General features: G+C 39.6%; 2 protein-coding genes and 1 pseudogene across 4 annotated transcripts in view; 2 read left to right on the forward strand and 1 right to left on the reverse strand.

The window, feature by feature from the left end:
- Positions 1-2,742, forward strand: part of chd5 (chromodomain helicase DNA binding protein 5) — a 31,829-nt gene extending 29,087 nt beyond the window's left edge. For all 3 annotated transcript variants that reach the window (XM_052609581.1, XM_052609584.1, XM_052609583.1), the window contains exon 40: positions 175-2,742. In XM_052609581.1, the coding sequence (XP_052465541.1) occupies positions 175-302 (128 nt within the window). In that variant the 3' untranslated portion in view covers positions 303-2,742. The remainder of the gene's footprint in view (positions 1-174) is intronic.
- Positions 2,743-9,082: 6,340 nt separating this feature from the next.
- LOC128022238 (uncharacterized) lies at positions 9,083-13,397 on the reverse strand. Its single transcript, XM_052609588.1, is given in 4 exon segments — positions 9,083-9,302; positions 9,305-13,023; positions 13,098-13,150; positions 13,286-13,397. Coding segments are annotated over 4 exon segments (3,981 nt in total). The 5' UTR covers positions 13,348-13,397; the 3' UTR covers positions 9,083-9,155.
- Positions 13,398-13,647: 250 nt separating this feature from the next.
- LOC128022820 (rho guanine nucleotide exchange factor 10-like protein) overlaps positions 13,648-14,564 on the forward strand; it is an 83,607-nt pseudogene continuing 82,690 nt past the window's right edge.

Below are 14,564 nucleotides of genomic sequence, written 5' to 3' on the forward strand. Positions count from 1 at the left end.
CTGTAATAGGATATATACAGTATCTAAATAATGCTAAAATAACACAAGCAGTCTTGCTTGTTTAGTCTACGGATAGCAGTGTGAGAACAAGACTTATCCACTTGAGAAAGTAAATAAATAGTATAAATAATATATGGAAATATAATGCTGCTGTTCTGTAATGTTTCTATTTAGTGTCCTCAAATGGACCTCCGGCGCCAACCAGCCACCTTGAGAAGAAGTCCAGCGATGCTCTGCGAGATGTGGCCACCCCTGATCTGAAATCAGGCAAACCTAGCGATGTTATATGCATTGAGGACTAGCCCGCAGCTGTTCCATCCTCTTTCTATACAATACCTACAGACAAAACCATGGAGAACTCCTCCAAACGATGAATATTAAACAAAAAACCTTATCAGTTGCACTTTTGTCTTTCAGAATCCGTACATGTACGCGCCTGTAAGTTTTATTCGGTAGAGTTCAGTTTCTGTTTCATTCTTTTTTTAACTTCTGCGATACGATAGTCTTGATCGATCAAGGAAAGACTAAGGACGCTTATGAAGAGGGCACCACTGTTCTGACAGTCCTCTAAGCTTAGCTTTGTTTTTATAATTATTATTTTTACATCATGGCTTGTTTTTCTTGATGGCCGTGAAAAACATTTTCATCTCTGCTAACATTGAGCCATCTGGAGAGGCAACTATTTCCTGGCCAGTTCAAGGACCGGATGTCCCAGCTCTGCTTTGCTCCTGGCTCTGCTCATGGATTGCGTATTGTTGCTACCCCTGCAGGTTATTGCTGTGTACTGCACCTAAACACAGAATAGTGCAATGACTGTCATTTTCTCTGGAAAACTTCGGATCATTTTTCAGTTTGTCAGCACTAATATTTGATATTTGAATTGTACTGGATTGTTTTTAGTTTACATTCCCCTTTAAAAAGAAAAAGAGTGTTGTCCATGAAGGGTTAAAGGTGCTTTCAGTATTCTGAGACACATAAAACAGTTTACAATTAAAATCGGCAGTAGCCTAAGAAAAAGCTTATTTACATAGAGTTAGGCTGCTACTTGCTAGATCACATGACATACTAAATAATATTAACTATATGAAAATGACGGATTGCACCTTTAAATGACAGAGCAGTATTAAATCAATAGTATGTTAATATTAAATCAAACATAATCTCTATTCACATCATCTGACAAGCTATTGAATAAATACCACAACAACAAAAAAAATATCCCTTGGTTTGTAAAAAAAACAGAAAAAAAGGCATTGATAGTAATTCAGTAATTCAAGGAAATTAATGGAGCAAATGCTTCCCTCAATTTCATATGTCTGGAAATTTTTGGTAAAGTATAAAGCAGTCTCATAATTTATATATTCAGTTGTTTTATGTAAATTCGATTTAATTTAAATTAATAAATAAGTCATGTAGGTGCATCAACACAATACAAATTTCACATTTTCTGGTCCAATGCATTTATGTTTGATTTTACAAAGTGAGGGACAAGCTGAAATTATATTATTATTATTCATTATTGTTTTATATTCATGCTATCAACAGCATGTCTGGAATATTTCTGGAACAAAGAAAATTCTGGTCCACAGGGATATTTGTGCATCGTTTCTACCATGTTCCTCACATTCAGTTGCTTTTGATTTGTAAACTTCTCCACATCTTGTATTATTATTATCACATCCTTTTATTGTCAGATGCATTTTGCTTGACATTTTGTGAATTGCTGAAAACTTGGACCCTAAGTGCATCGGATTTATTAAGCCAAGCTTATGGTTAGTATTGACATGATTGTTCTGGTGCCATAAGTTGTGTGGATATGGATTGTTTTTGTTTCAATTTGAAATGATATGCCTTGTGTAACTGTGTTTTTAAGCAGCGCACTTTAAATGGAGACCTGATGTTACCATAGAGACGGCATCTCCTATTGGCCATTTCAAACGCAGTAGAAACCTCTTTCAATAACTTGTATACTCAGTTTCAGTCTGTGGTATTAGTCATGTTTATTAATGTAAATGAAGTATTTTGTTTGTTTCCTGCATCTCAGCAGCAATGTAAATGGCACTTAAGTGTCATGGCTGACCGTAAACGTGATCGTAGCTTCTTTTGCAGTAGTTTTAACTTGAGGGGTTTAAAATGATCATTTTTGTGTAAACTTCGAATGTGGGGGGGGGGAAAATGCAGTTAAATGTTCACACGCACACTTGCGCTAGAGAAACCTCAATTGACTTCAATGAAACACAGAGACAGCCTCAAGAGTCAAGGGACCTTAAACCCAAGGTTATAAAGAAAGCCAGCAGCATAAAATGTGTTGTGAAATGAAGTTTTGTTTAAATCCTGTGTGATGAGTTTACACCATTTCATTTGTACTTTTTAATCACAAGATTGATATTATGCTCCATTTAAATGCAATCAAACTGAAGCCAAAATGAATGTATTTAGTATTTAAAAAGCTTCAGTCTAATATTAGAAAGTCTTTTCATTCGAGTACAAACTAGGCTTCAAAAGCTACCAAAAGGCCCTGGTTAAGATAACTTTGTTGCAATGAACACAACTTGTTAAGATGTCTTCAGATTACTTAGGACCAGAGAGATCTTTGTCCTGGTTTTTAAACAGCTATAAGAAACAGTAAACAGTTATTTTGCAAGATAAGAACGTAGGAAAACTTAAGTGAACTACCATCATTTCACTTTGTACTCCGTGTATTGCCTAATGTGTTTTAATAAATCCTCTACAATGTGCCCACCCCCTTGTTAAACACTTGTTAAATACACTTTGCTTTATGGAAAAAACTAAAGGACAGAAACAACTAATTAAAATTACAGTAGTACCCTCCATGTTCAGAAAATAAAATAAATGAATAAAAACCTTAGCAAACCTAATACGAAATAAGGAGACACATTTGCCAGCAGGAGAAAGCATAACTGCGAACTTGGATCATGTGTATATTTATAACTAATCACATTACAAAACTGACGTCATTGAATTTCAGTCAGTTGTGCGACACTCAATCGCAGTTAATGGAATGGATAACATAGGAATGAATGAGAAGTGCCATAAGCTGAATCCCACCTGAAGCAAAAACTCAGTGACTCCTCTTATAAAATGTTTTTTTTTTCATGGGAAACTCTAAAAATGGTTCAAACCAAAAGTATTGCTTTGTGTAAAACATGTTAAAGATAGACTGTCGATTCATTAAATTATACTGTAAGCCGTTTCCTCTAAAAAGCTGTTTATTCAGCATAGAGAAGCCTCTCCTTCATTGAAATCCATTTAAAAAAAGCCTCTGGTCTCCTTTCTTCATGTACTGCCAGACCGGAAGCATTAGCTTGAGCCGTTAACTATAACAAAATACAATCCTGCCTACTCTAAATCATACCAAACTGCAGTGGAAACACAAACTGAGCCGAGCCGAGGAGTGGAAAAGCACCAATATTTTTTTCAATGACTTGAATGCACCTCCTCTATAATCAATAGATTACTATGGTACCAGAGAGGTGACATGGTCAGTTCACTTAGTTTTATCGTGGCCACAACATAATAACTAGTGGGAATGTGATAATATGTCATGGCCATGAGACCATTTTGTCGAGGTAACGACATCCTTATGTCATGGCCTCGAGATTCTATGTTGAGGGAGTGCGAAATCCATTTCTCGGGGCCACGACTTCTTTATTGTTGCCATGTGTTTAATGCATAAACAAACCTGCGTGAGTATAAAGTATAAAGCAGTCTCATAATTTATATATTCAGTTGTTTTATGTAAATTCGATTTAATTTAAATTAATAAATAAGTCATGTAGGTGCATCAACACAATACAAATTTCACATTTTCTGGTCCAATGCATTTATGTTTGATTTTACAAAGTGAGGGACCATAGCAACCTGGGATTATCAGAGATGGATTCATTAATATTTAATTTTGAATTAAGAAATTATCATATTATTATAAAAATTATTACATTATTATTTATTATATTAACCATAGGCTTTGACTACCGGACTGTATTACGTGCGATAGTCAGAAATCAATTGAAGTTTATCATGAATAAATGCTACATAAAGTGCATAATATAAAATAGGCCTACAAGAAAAAATAAATAATAATCCATCCTAGTCTTGTAAGTCCATTAACTAATATTCTTCTTCTTATTATTATTATTAGCCTATTATTATTGGTTATATTTTATATGTTTATATTCATTTTTTTCCATTCAATTTGAGCTCTTTACTTAACGTTCTGAATACTTTTGTAAATAATAGCCTACTGTAAATGCTCGACATGCCAATAAAGCTTTGATTATGCTGACTGGAATTTTTGCTGGAATGCAGTTTAAATTTAACATATATTTCATTTTATTTCGGATAATTAATAGACCGTGATTATAAATACTATAGTGTTTAGTTGAGGAATTAATCAGTGTTGTTCAGAAAACTGTCTAATGGCTTGAGATAACCATAGGTACCAGAGCTTGGAACCACCTTGCACAAGTCTACCTTTCTGGGGTTTGATAATTGGCTGTTGGGTACTGGACTAGGAGCTGGTCTGCATTGGTTAGACACCACAGACTCACTACTAGTTTGCACAAGAGTTTGGGAACCGAGCTGAGCTGGCTGGGGTACAGGCTCACTATTCACACTTGTACCCAATGAAGTTGCCACAGAACCAGAAACCAGACTGCCACTACCAGCTAATGATATCAGAGAACCTTGAAGTTGATTTCTAACACTGTAGTCAGAACCAAACATATGAACACTTGTCACTGGACCAGAGCCAAAAAAGACAGTTTGAAGGGCTATAGTCAATTATTAATTATGATCACATATTTGAGAATCCGTTGACCAAGCATGACATGAGTTGTGGTCTCCCTGGCACACGTTAATTAAGATGATATTGTATCAGATTAAATACTCTTGTCACGGATTGGTTACATGCTTTTTCAAACCATCCTCTGCTCCGCTGTGATTTGTCAGATATGGTGGAGATTGGAGAAAACAAGTCTGACAACCAGATAATGCTAATGTGCATTGTATTGAAAGATTCAAGTAATGAACCGTTTTTTTGGCACAATTTCACAAAAGCTTCAAAAGCTTCAGAAAACCTTGGTTTCCCATCACTACTGTTTAGTATTTGATAAGAAAGGAAGCAAACAAAAATAAAACAAATATTTAAATTTAACATCATACCTTATCCACCCTCAGCAACACCACTAGACTAAACCATAAATAGAGGAACTTTACACTCTGTTTTTGCTTAATGGGCTATATTCATACTTACATTTCTGTGTAAACGTTAAATAAATCTATATGTACATAATTCTCAATTAGTATTTGTTATACTTAATTGAATGCAAGAATTTGAAATTAGGCACTGAAATGTTACATACCATCTACACAAAAATATGTAATGCATGTTTTAATAATTATAATAATAATTAATAATAATTTGTATTATTATGTATGTTTTAAAGACCTGTGTTTTAATTAAAATTAAAACCTTTTAGTTTTGGGGGGGTTCATTCTCAAATGTTAACAGAATCGTGGTAAAAATGGCAAATTGAAATATTTCAAAATGTATATTTTAAAATGATATAACTTAAAAATGTTTTTCCAACAATGATGAGTGTTTTATGTAGTTATGTAGTATATATATGAATATCTTATATAGATATATCTAATTCTGCTGTGTATTGCAGAGTTTGCAGAATGCTGATTGGTCACCCACTTAGCTAATACACTTTGTTCTACCTTTGGCCAGCTTGGAGATGCTGTAATCCCTGTTGCTTTTTCTGTCTTTCTCTCTCCCTCCCTCCTCTCTTGTTCAGGTTTGCCATTTTCTGCTTTTCCCTTTAGCCTTCTAGACCCTGCCTCTTGGTCATCTAGCTTGACTTTAATTGGACGACAAGTCTGCCAGCAGCACAGGCATTGGTTGAGCTTAACAGCCATAATACTTGTTCAGAAGGGCTGTAACTGTCCAAAAGCAGGAGAGGGAAAGAACAAGAGAAAAGAAGGGAGTGACAGAAGCTGGGGGAAGAGGGGGGATCATTCAGCTGAGAGCAAAGAGGAGTGGAGCTGTTAGTGCACAGAGCAGGGAACTTGCTGCCTGGGGGAAAGTAAACAGTACAGGGTTTTGCTGCCCTCCCAGAGCCCTCAGTCCGGCAGCAGTGAATAAATGGAGGATGAGGATCTGTTCTCACAGGCAGTAACAACCCCCCCCCACCCCCCACCCCCAAAAATACAATTCTGTAATTTCTACTCACCCTCATGTCATTCCAGACACTGTTTGACTTTCAGTGGAACACAAAAGATGATATTGTAATACTTTTCAAATGGTTTTGTCTATACAATGGAAGTGCTGTACTGAGGCATTTTTCATTATCCACTTTTTCTCTGGGTCAGATGAATGAAAGCAATACAGGTTGGAAATGATATGAGGGTGATTCCATGAATTTTGGGGTGACCTATCCCTTTAACCCAGTGCTAACCAGCAGAACTTCTGATACAGATACAAACGCTAACTGGGAATTGTCTAATATTTTCAAACTCCATGTACAGTACATCCATACAGTATATCTCATTTAGAGAGAAATTAGAGTAGCTTTTTATGGACTATTTCCAACATAAGATTCATAATCACACTCTTTTTATAGTACTGAGGGGCCTCACATCCAAGGCACTCCTAATCTGCATCTATCTGCCACTCAGCTTTCACTGACTTCCTTTTAAATTTCCAAAACTAGATGATTAAAAAATGGGTTCTGTTTCCCTCAGTTTTTCACAAGACAGTTCAGCATCATTAGCAGTCTATGCAAGTCTGAGAGAGAGCTGCAGGACAAATGCATTCTGTCAGTGGTCTCTCCAAACCAAAGGGGGATGACAGAGGCATATGTAAAATTGCAGGGGCCTCCTAGCAGAAGTGATACTGGGTGGAAGGAGCTCCATCTTAGAATTTGAAGGTTCCCCATCTGCGGTTCCCACATTTTCATTTTCATTTTGCAACTTATAAAGCTTTAAAATTAGTATTCATTTTACACATTAAAACTAGTGTATGAAATAGCAAATGAAAATGTCTCCAATATTTCATCCATTTCTAATAGCAATGTATGACATGACCGTCTTAACCAAGGAGATTCACAGGAAATTGACATCATGACAATGCTGATGGCACACAGGTATGTGCACGGTCTCCCTCCGTTTAGACTTTTTATGAAGCAGGAAGCAAACTGATTTGCTTGTGGAGTAATGCAGTATTGTGATTGGAATTTAAAAAGTATTGATGCAGACTGCAGACTGCTATTGACTGTGCAAATTATGTAATTTAATTTTCATTCTCATTTTGCACCAAACGTTGCACAAATGTATTGGAAAATGTAAATGTAAATACAGAATTGCATTGCCATTTTACATATTGCATTGTCATTTTGCATATTACATTCCAAATTGAATATTGCTACCCATATGCTTCCATAGTATATTGAATTTTATTTTATTTTTTTCAGGAAAGTATTGATTGTGTTGATGTGGAGGCTCTAAAAAGTAATGTATCCAATATGATTCAGTACATTTGGCATTATATATTATATTATAGGGTTAAAAAAATATATATTATATTATAGGGTTAAAAAAATTATTTTTATTTTATTGGAATTAAATGAAAAACTGATCTGTCACTTACTGCAGTTTAAGTTAGGCAGATGCTAACAGAGAATAGGGTCCTGTGTTGCCAATCATATTTAACATCGATTTACAAATAAATAAAATCCATAAAAGATTGGTTTCACCTTTCTCATAAAATACAGTAATAGAATAAACTAATTAGTCCAATTATTCAATCATAATCTCTTTTGATATTTGACAGTAGTTTTGAGTACCCATGCTATGTACTTTGAATATTGATGCAGACTGGCCTTAACTAATGCACAGTCAATACCAGTCTGCATCAATACTTTTTAAATGCCAATCACAATGCTGCATTACTCCATGAGCAAATCAGTTTGCTTTCTGCTTCATAAAAGGTCTAAACGGAGGGAGACCGTGCACATACCTGTGTGCCATCAGCATTGTCATGATGTCAATTTCCTGTGATTCTTCTTGGTTAAGACTGTCATGTCATAAATTGCTATTAGAAATGGATGAAATATTGGAGACAGATGGTCCTTTCTCTTCAGCTGTGCTTGGTCCTGTACAATAATCTCCTCATGGACAGTGAGGTCATCTACCAAAAGGCAATATCAGCAGACATGTCACTGCATGGAATTGTCCCAACAAAGGAAACAATTGTGAGGTCTTTAAACTGCAAAATGTGGGATGAAGTATCTTGTCTTTAGCAAATGATACAATTTAATAATTTCTATTTCAGTAATTTTTACACCCCTTGTTTACCTGGGAAATCATTTGGTATTGTGAATTATTAAACTACATGTTGAGGAACTCTTACCATTTCAAGGCAAGTGCTTAATATACTTAAAGAGCTTAACATTTCGGCATATACCTTCTTAAAAGTTAAGGCCAGGTTTTGCAGACAGGGATTCGATTAAACCAGGACTAAATCATCCCCTTGGAATTATAAGGTTCTATCTGAATTCAGAGTAGTTTTGAGATTGAGCTTCAAAGTTTGTGTTCCATTCGACTGTGTAGTTAGAACCATTTTTTTTTTTCTAAAGTCCCATAAATGTACACACAAAAATAGTAAATACGTTGACACCGAATATGGGAATAACTCAATTTTAACAAAAATGTCTGATATAACCTTATTCCAAGGGGACGAATTGCCAGTTCAATTAGGACATTAACCAAATTTTATGGAAGTACCTTTATTTAAAAAAAAAAAAAAAAAAAAAAAAAAAAGCATCTTTAGGCAATACTGTAGCTCTAGTTTTTCCAGTCAACACCACTCAGACACAGATTTTAGTCTAGGACTAGGCTTAAGCCTCTCCTGTGAAACCAGGGGATTAAATTAGGTTCAATGGAACGTTTAGATCAGCCATCTTAAACTCAACTACTAGAGGTACAAGGTCCTCATTTTTTTCCCACCCATTTTCTTTAAGACTTTAAAAAGTCTTAACTTAAGACCCACCACAAACACTTGCTAAATGACATTTTATTGAGATTTTCAAAAACAGTCATTCAAAACCAGAAAACTTCAAGCAAGTAAACAGCTATGATTTCACTTGTTGGAACAACCAGACTCTGTTTTGGGATGAATGCTGGCTACTTTTAGCTGTTCCAGGAGCATTCTGGTTTGTTACAGGCTGATAATTCAGTGCAGGATACTGAAGTTCTGGTTGCATGGACTGAGACCGACTCATAGCTTGAAATGGTGACTACTGGGCTGCTCCAAGGCTTGGGAACTGGATCTGGATACAGATTTGTAACTTGACTGCCCAGGCACAGATGTTTGGAACCCAGGCTGTGATACGGTCTTGTAACTTGACTGTACCTGGGGCTTGTACTGAGATTGCACTGGAATGCCTGGGGATAAGTAGCCAGACTGCGCTAGTGACTGGCGGCTAGGCAGCATTTGAGGCTGGGAACTGGACTGCCAAGGCATAGAGGAGACAAGGTATCCAGACTGAGAGACAGTCTCAGAACTGGACAGTGCCTGGTATCGGGATTGTGCTGGCAAAACTGTGGAATAGTAGCCAGACTGAGCTAGTGACTGGTGGCTAGGCAACAACTGAGGCTGGTAGGTGGATGGTTCTAGATTGCTTGAGGGTTTGTATACATCTTGCCTAGGCATGGCCAGAAGCTGGTAGCCAGGCTGTTGCAATTGCCTCGGAGGTCCAGATTGCGGTCCACTGAGCTGTGATTCAGAACCATAACTGGGCAGTCCGTGCTTAGCAAGAGGCTGTTGGCTTGGAATAACTGGAGGCTGGTAGCTAGACTGTTCAGGCGGTTGTGCTAGTCTGAAAGTGGACTGCAGTGGTCCAGGAGGGATATGGCTGTTGGGTGACTCCAACAAATGGGTGTCCTGCTCAGGCTTCACTGGGGCCTGGTGAATAGGTTGTTTAACATATTTGATGTGCTGAACTAAGGATTGAGATGCTGGTCTTGATGGAGGTTGATATTCAGTCGATCCTGGTTGGGCTGCATGCTGGCAACTTGGCTGCAATACATACTCCTGGCATAAATAAAGTTTGGAGCCAACTTGATAAAGTTGGCCCCCTTGGGCCTGCAGTGGCATCCAATCAGTTTCTCCACTGTGCTGGACTACAGACTTGCATCTGGAATGTGCTGGTTGTTGGACACTGGGCTGAACCAAAGATGGGTGGCTGGCTTGTGCTTGTTGCTGGACAGCAGGCTGGGCCACTGACTGAAAGTTGGCTTGTGCTGGTTGCTGGACAGCAGGCTGGGCCACTGACTGAAAGTTGGCTTGTGCTGGTTGCTGGACAGCAGGCTGGGCCACTGACTGAAAGTTGGCTTGTGCTGGTTGCTGGACAGCAGGCTGGGCCACTGACTGAAAGTTGGCTTGTGCTGGTTGTTGGCTACTGGACTGAACTACGGAGCTATAATTTGGTTTCTGGAGTGGCCTGGTACCAGAAAAAAGCTTGGAACCAAATTGAAGCCTACCTTTTTGGGGCTTGAATAGCGTCACCCTACTGGGTTGTGCCACAAACATAAAGCTGCCTTGTGCTAGTTGTGGTTCACTGGACTGAACCGATTGGCTGGTCTGAACTAGTTGCTGGCTGGAGGTTTGGCCAACAGACTGGTCACTGCCTTGCATTGGTTGTTGGCTGTTGGGCTGGGACACTGACAAGTCAATGGCTTGAGTGATTTGTGGTCTGCTGAGAAGAGCCACAGATTGGTAGCCGGCTTCTGCTAGTTGGCTACTGGGCTGGGCAATAGACTGAGATCCGGCCTGTTCTAGTTGCTGGCTGCTGGGCGGAACCACAGGCAGGTCAGTGGCTTGTACTGATTGGACACTGGCCTGAGCAACAGATGGGTAGCTGGCTTGTGCTAGTTGGGTGCTGAGCTGGTCAACAGATGGAGAGCTGGACTTTTCTATTAGTTGGCTGCTTGGCTGAACCACAGGCAGGTCAGTGTCTTGTGCTGGTTGTTGGACAGCAGGCTGAACTACTTTCTGGTAGCTGGCTTGTGCTGTTCTTTGGCTACTTGACTGAACTACAGCGCTAGAACTTGGATTCTGGAGTGGCCTGGTACCAGAAAAGAGCTTAGAAACAAATTGAAGCCTACCTTTTTGAGGCTCTGCCTCAGACATATAGCTGCCTTGTGCTGGTTGCATTCCATTAGACTGGGCAACAGAATGGCTTGCCTGAACTTGTTGGCTGCTGAGCTGAACCACAGGCACGTCAGTGGCTTGTGAGAATTGCTGGCTGCTGGCCTGGGCCACAGATTGGAATTTGGCTTGTGTTTGTTGGATACTGGGCTGTGCCATAGACATATAGCTCCCCTGTGCTGGTTGCATTCCACTGGACTGGGCAACAGAATTAATAGACTGAACTTGTTGGCTGCTGAGCCGAACCACAGGCAGATAAGTGGCTTGTTCTGGTTGGACACTGGGCTGAAACACAGACAGGTAGCTGGGTTGTGCTAGTTGGGTGCTATGCTGGGCAACAGACTGAGAGCTGGCCTGTTCTAAAAGTTGGCTGCTGGGCTGAACCACAGGCGATTCAGTGGATTGTGCTGATTGTTGGACAGCAGGCTGGACTACTGACTGGTAGCTTGCTTGTGCGGTTGGTTGGCTACTTGACTGAACTATAGAGCTTGGATTCTGGAGTGGCCTGGTACCAGAAAAGAGTTTAGAAGCAAATTGAAGCCTACCTTTTGGGGGCTTGAAAAGAGTCAGGCTACTGGGCTGTGCCTCAGACATATATCTGCTCTGTGCTGGATGCATTCCATTGGACTGGGCATCAGAATGGCTGGCCTGAACCTGTTGGCTGCTGAGCCGAACCACAGGCAGATAAGTGGCTTGTACTGGTTGGACACTGGGCCGAGCCACAGATGGGTAGCTGGCTAGTGCTGGTTGTTGGGCAGCAGGCTGGGCCACTGAATGGTAGCTGGCTTGTGCTAGGTGGCTGCTTGGCCAGGCCACAAACTGAGAGCTGGCCTGTTCTTGTAGTTGTTGGCTACTGGGCTGAACCAAAGGCAGGTTAGTAGCTTGTGAAAGTTGCTGGCTACTGGCTTGGGCCACAGACTGAAAGCTGGTTTGTGCCAGTTGTTCACTGCTAGTCTGGATGATCTGTGCTCGTTGTTGGCTGCTTGGTTGAACTACCGGTTTAAAGCTAGTTTGTACTGGTTTCTGGCCACAGTATTGGCCAAAGCTTGGATCCTGAACTGGCTTGGAACCTGAAAAAAGCTTAGAACTAGTTTGCCAAACTCTAGCTTTCTGAGGCTTAAGGGGTAATCTATTTGACTGCCTTGCAGAATGGGAGCTGGCCTGTGCTATTTGTTGGCCACTGGTTTGGGTTAACTGCAGGGTGCTAGACTGGGCCATGGATCCAGGGCTGGCTTGTGCTGGTTGCGGACCATTGGACTGGGAGATTGTCTGCACTAGCGGTTGACTGCCAGGCTCTGCCACAGAGTCATTGCTGGGCTGCAGAGGAACTTGGGGAGGTAGCTGCTCTGGCTTAAAAACAGAATCACTACGTCGCTGCAATGGCATCAAGACCATGGAAGCAACAATAGCATCAGAGCCTTGAAGATTAACTGACCGACTTAAACCATACCCTGACATGCCCATACCTGCTGCACTACTCACAAGACTACTTCCAACTGAAGCAAATTGAAAGCCCTGAAGCTGGCTACTATGGTCTAAACCAGAACTTCCACTTGTCACAGGACCACCTGAAGAGCCAGTCTGAGAATTGTAGCTTTCAGAACCATAGCCTCCCTTAACTGCAGCACGATAAATTATATTCCTAGAACGCCGAGGCCTGATTGGTCCAGAAACATCTCCTGGGCCATACCATGTATAAACACTTCTTGGTTTAACATCATCCTGCATGGGTCGACCATCTTTTGGGATATCAGGGTTTCCTCCATTGCTGACAGAACTATAATCATCAACTGCAATAAAAAGACAAGAGGCATCACAATTACATAGTTGAAAAACTTAATACTTAAAATTTAAATAAACTTACCAATTCCAATGCTGTCATGAACACCAAGGCTTAAAAATACCACCAAAGACAAACTGTAAGAAACTTAATTTTAGTTACTTGAAACCCCACCTTTACAAAAAAATAAAAATAAAATAAAAAAATAACTTCAGTAAACTGGTTTGAGTACACCTTTGAAAAATTAAGTTGAAAAATTAAACTAAGCATACCTTAAAAATCTCATAACAGTAGAATCCATATGAAAATCTACAATCAAATACCCTGAGCACATCAACTAAAATAAGAATCTTTTCACAGCCAAGGAGCTTTATAATTAAACCCTTAATTGTATTTTTATATTGCCTGCCTCTACGGCTCACCAATCACCAATCACAGTTTACTAGATTAGTTCAGACCAATCAGTTGTCACAGCAACCTCTAATGGCTTATTATTAGTTTCAAGTGTCACAAGCTAGCTGTGTCCCAAACTGAAGCTTCGACACCGGAGTGTGCGCGTTTGAAGTTCGATTGTGTCACAGCGGCGGGAAGAAGGCTAAAACGTAATTCTAAAATAACGTCAAATGCACCCTTCATGCATTTTGCCATAGTTTCACAAAGCAGAGGCAGGTAAACATTACCCATGCAACATCTTTTCCCCTGTTAACCTGGGGCCTGTTCTTCGTACGTCGCTAACTCATTTAGCTGGATTTGATTGTTGATGATTTGGCGTGATCTTGGATCGTTTGGTTCTTCGAAGCTCATCCCGGAGCTGCTGTCATAGCAACAGGTCCGTCAGCTGAGGTTTATTTCATGTAAACAGGATTAGATCGCTTCCTTTCAACCAGAACTGATACTCAAAATATGTCTGCTACCACCGCTACTTTATTACAAGAGTATCGTACTGATCCTGGGACAATAATTTAAAATAATAATCATTAAAAAATGTATTAAAAATAATATAAAATGTTGTGTAGTCCATAACAGCCTACTACTACTATAGACACAGCCAGTTTTACTCACTGAAATATTTATTTGTCATAAAATTATTACTTCATAATTGTATTAGAGTCTTACACACATGCTATACAGATAATAGAGTCGATCGTGCATTATTTTGAGTGATGACCGCTATTATAAGAGTGGCTTGATGGAGTGCAGGAGATGCAGATAACATGATATTGACCCTTAAGAAACTTTCATTAATGCTGTCACGTAACAAATCTGTCCAAATATAAATGATCTCATCTTGGATGTGTCATTTGATCGCGGATGTAATGAGCGACGTACGAAGAACGGGCCCCTGGGGAGAAGTGTTTTTAGTGGGAGTGGAAAAGCAAAAACACTTGACTTGCATCTGCAGCAAAAAGAAATGCACATACTGTAGCTCAAAGCTGTCTTATGTTTGTTCTACTGGAAACTCTTTCACTTAGCATCCTGGAGCTGGTCTAGTTAAGTCTGCAAGCTAGCTTTTTTGATGCCATTCCACACACTTTTACATGGAATGACTGC

Source organism: Carassius gibelio, chromosome A11 (assembly GCF_023724105.1).
Source record: "Carassius gibelio isolate Cgi1373 ecotype wild population from Czech Republic chromosome A11, carGib1.2-hapl.c, whole genome shotgun sequence".
NCBI classification, from domain to species: domain Eukaryota; kingdom Metazoa; phylum Chordata; class Actinopteri; order Cypriniformes; family Cyprinidae; genus Carassius; species Carassius gibelio.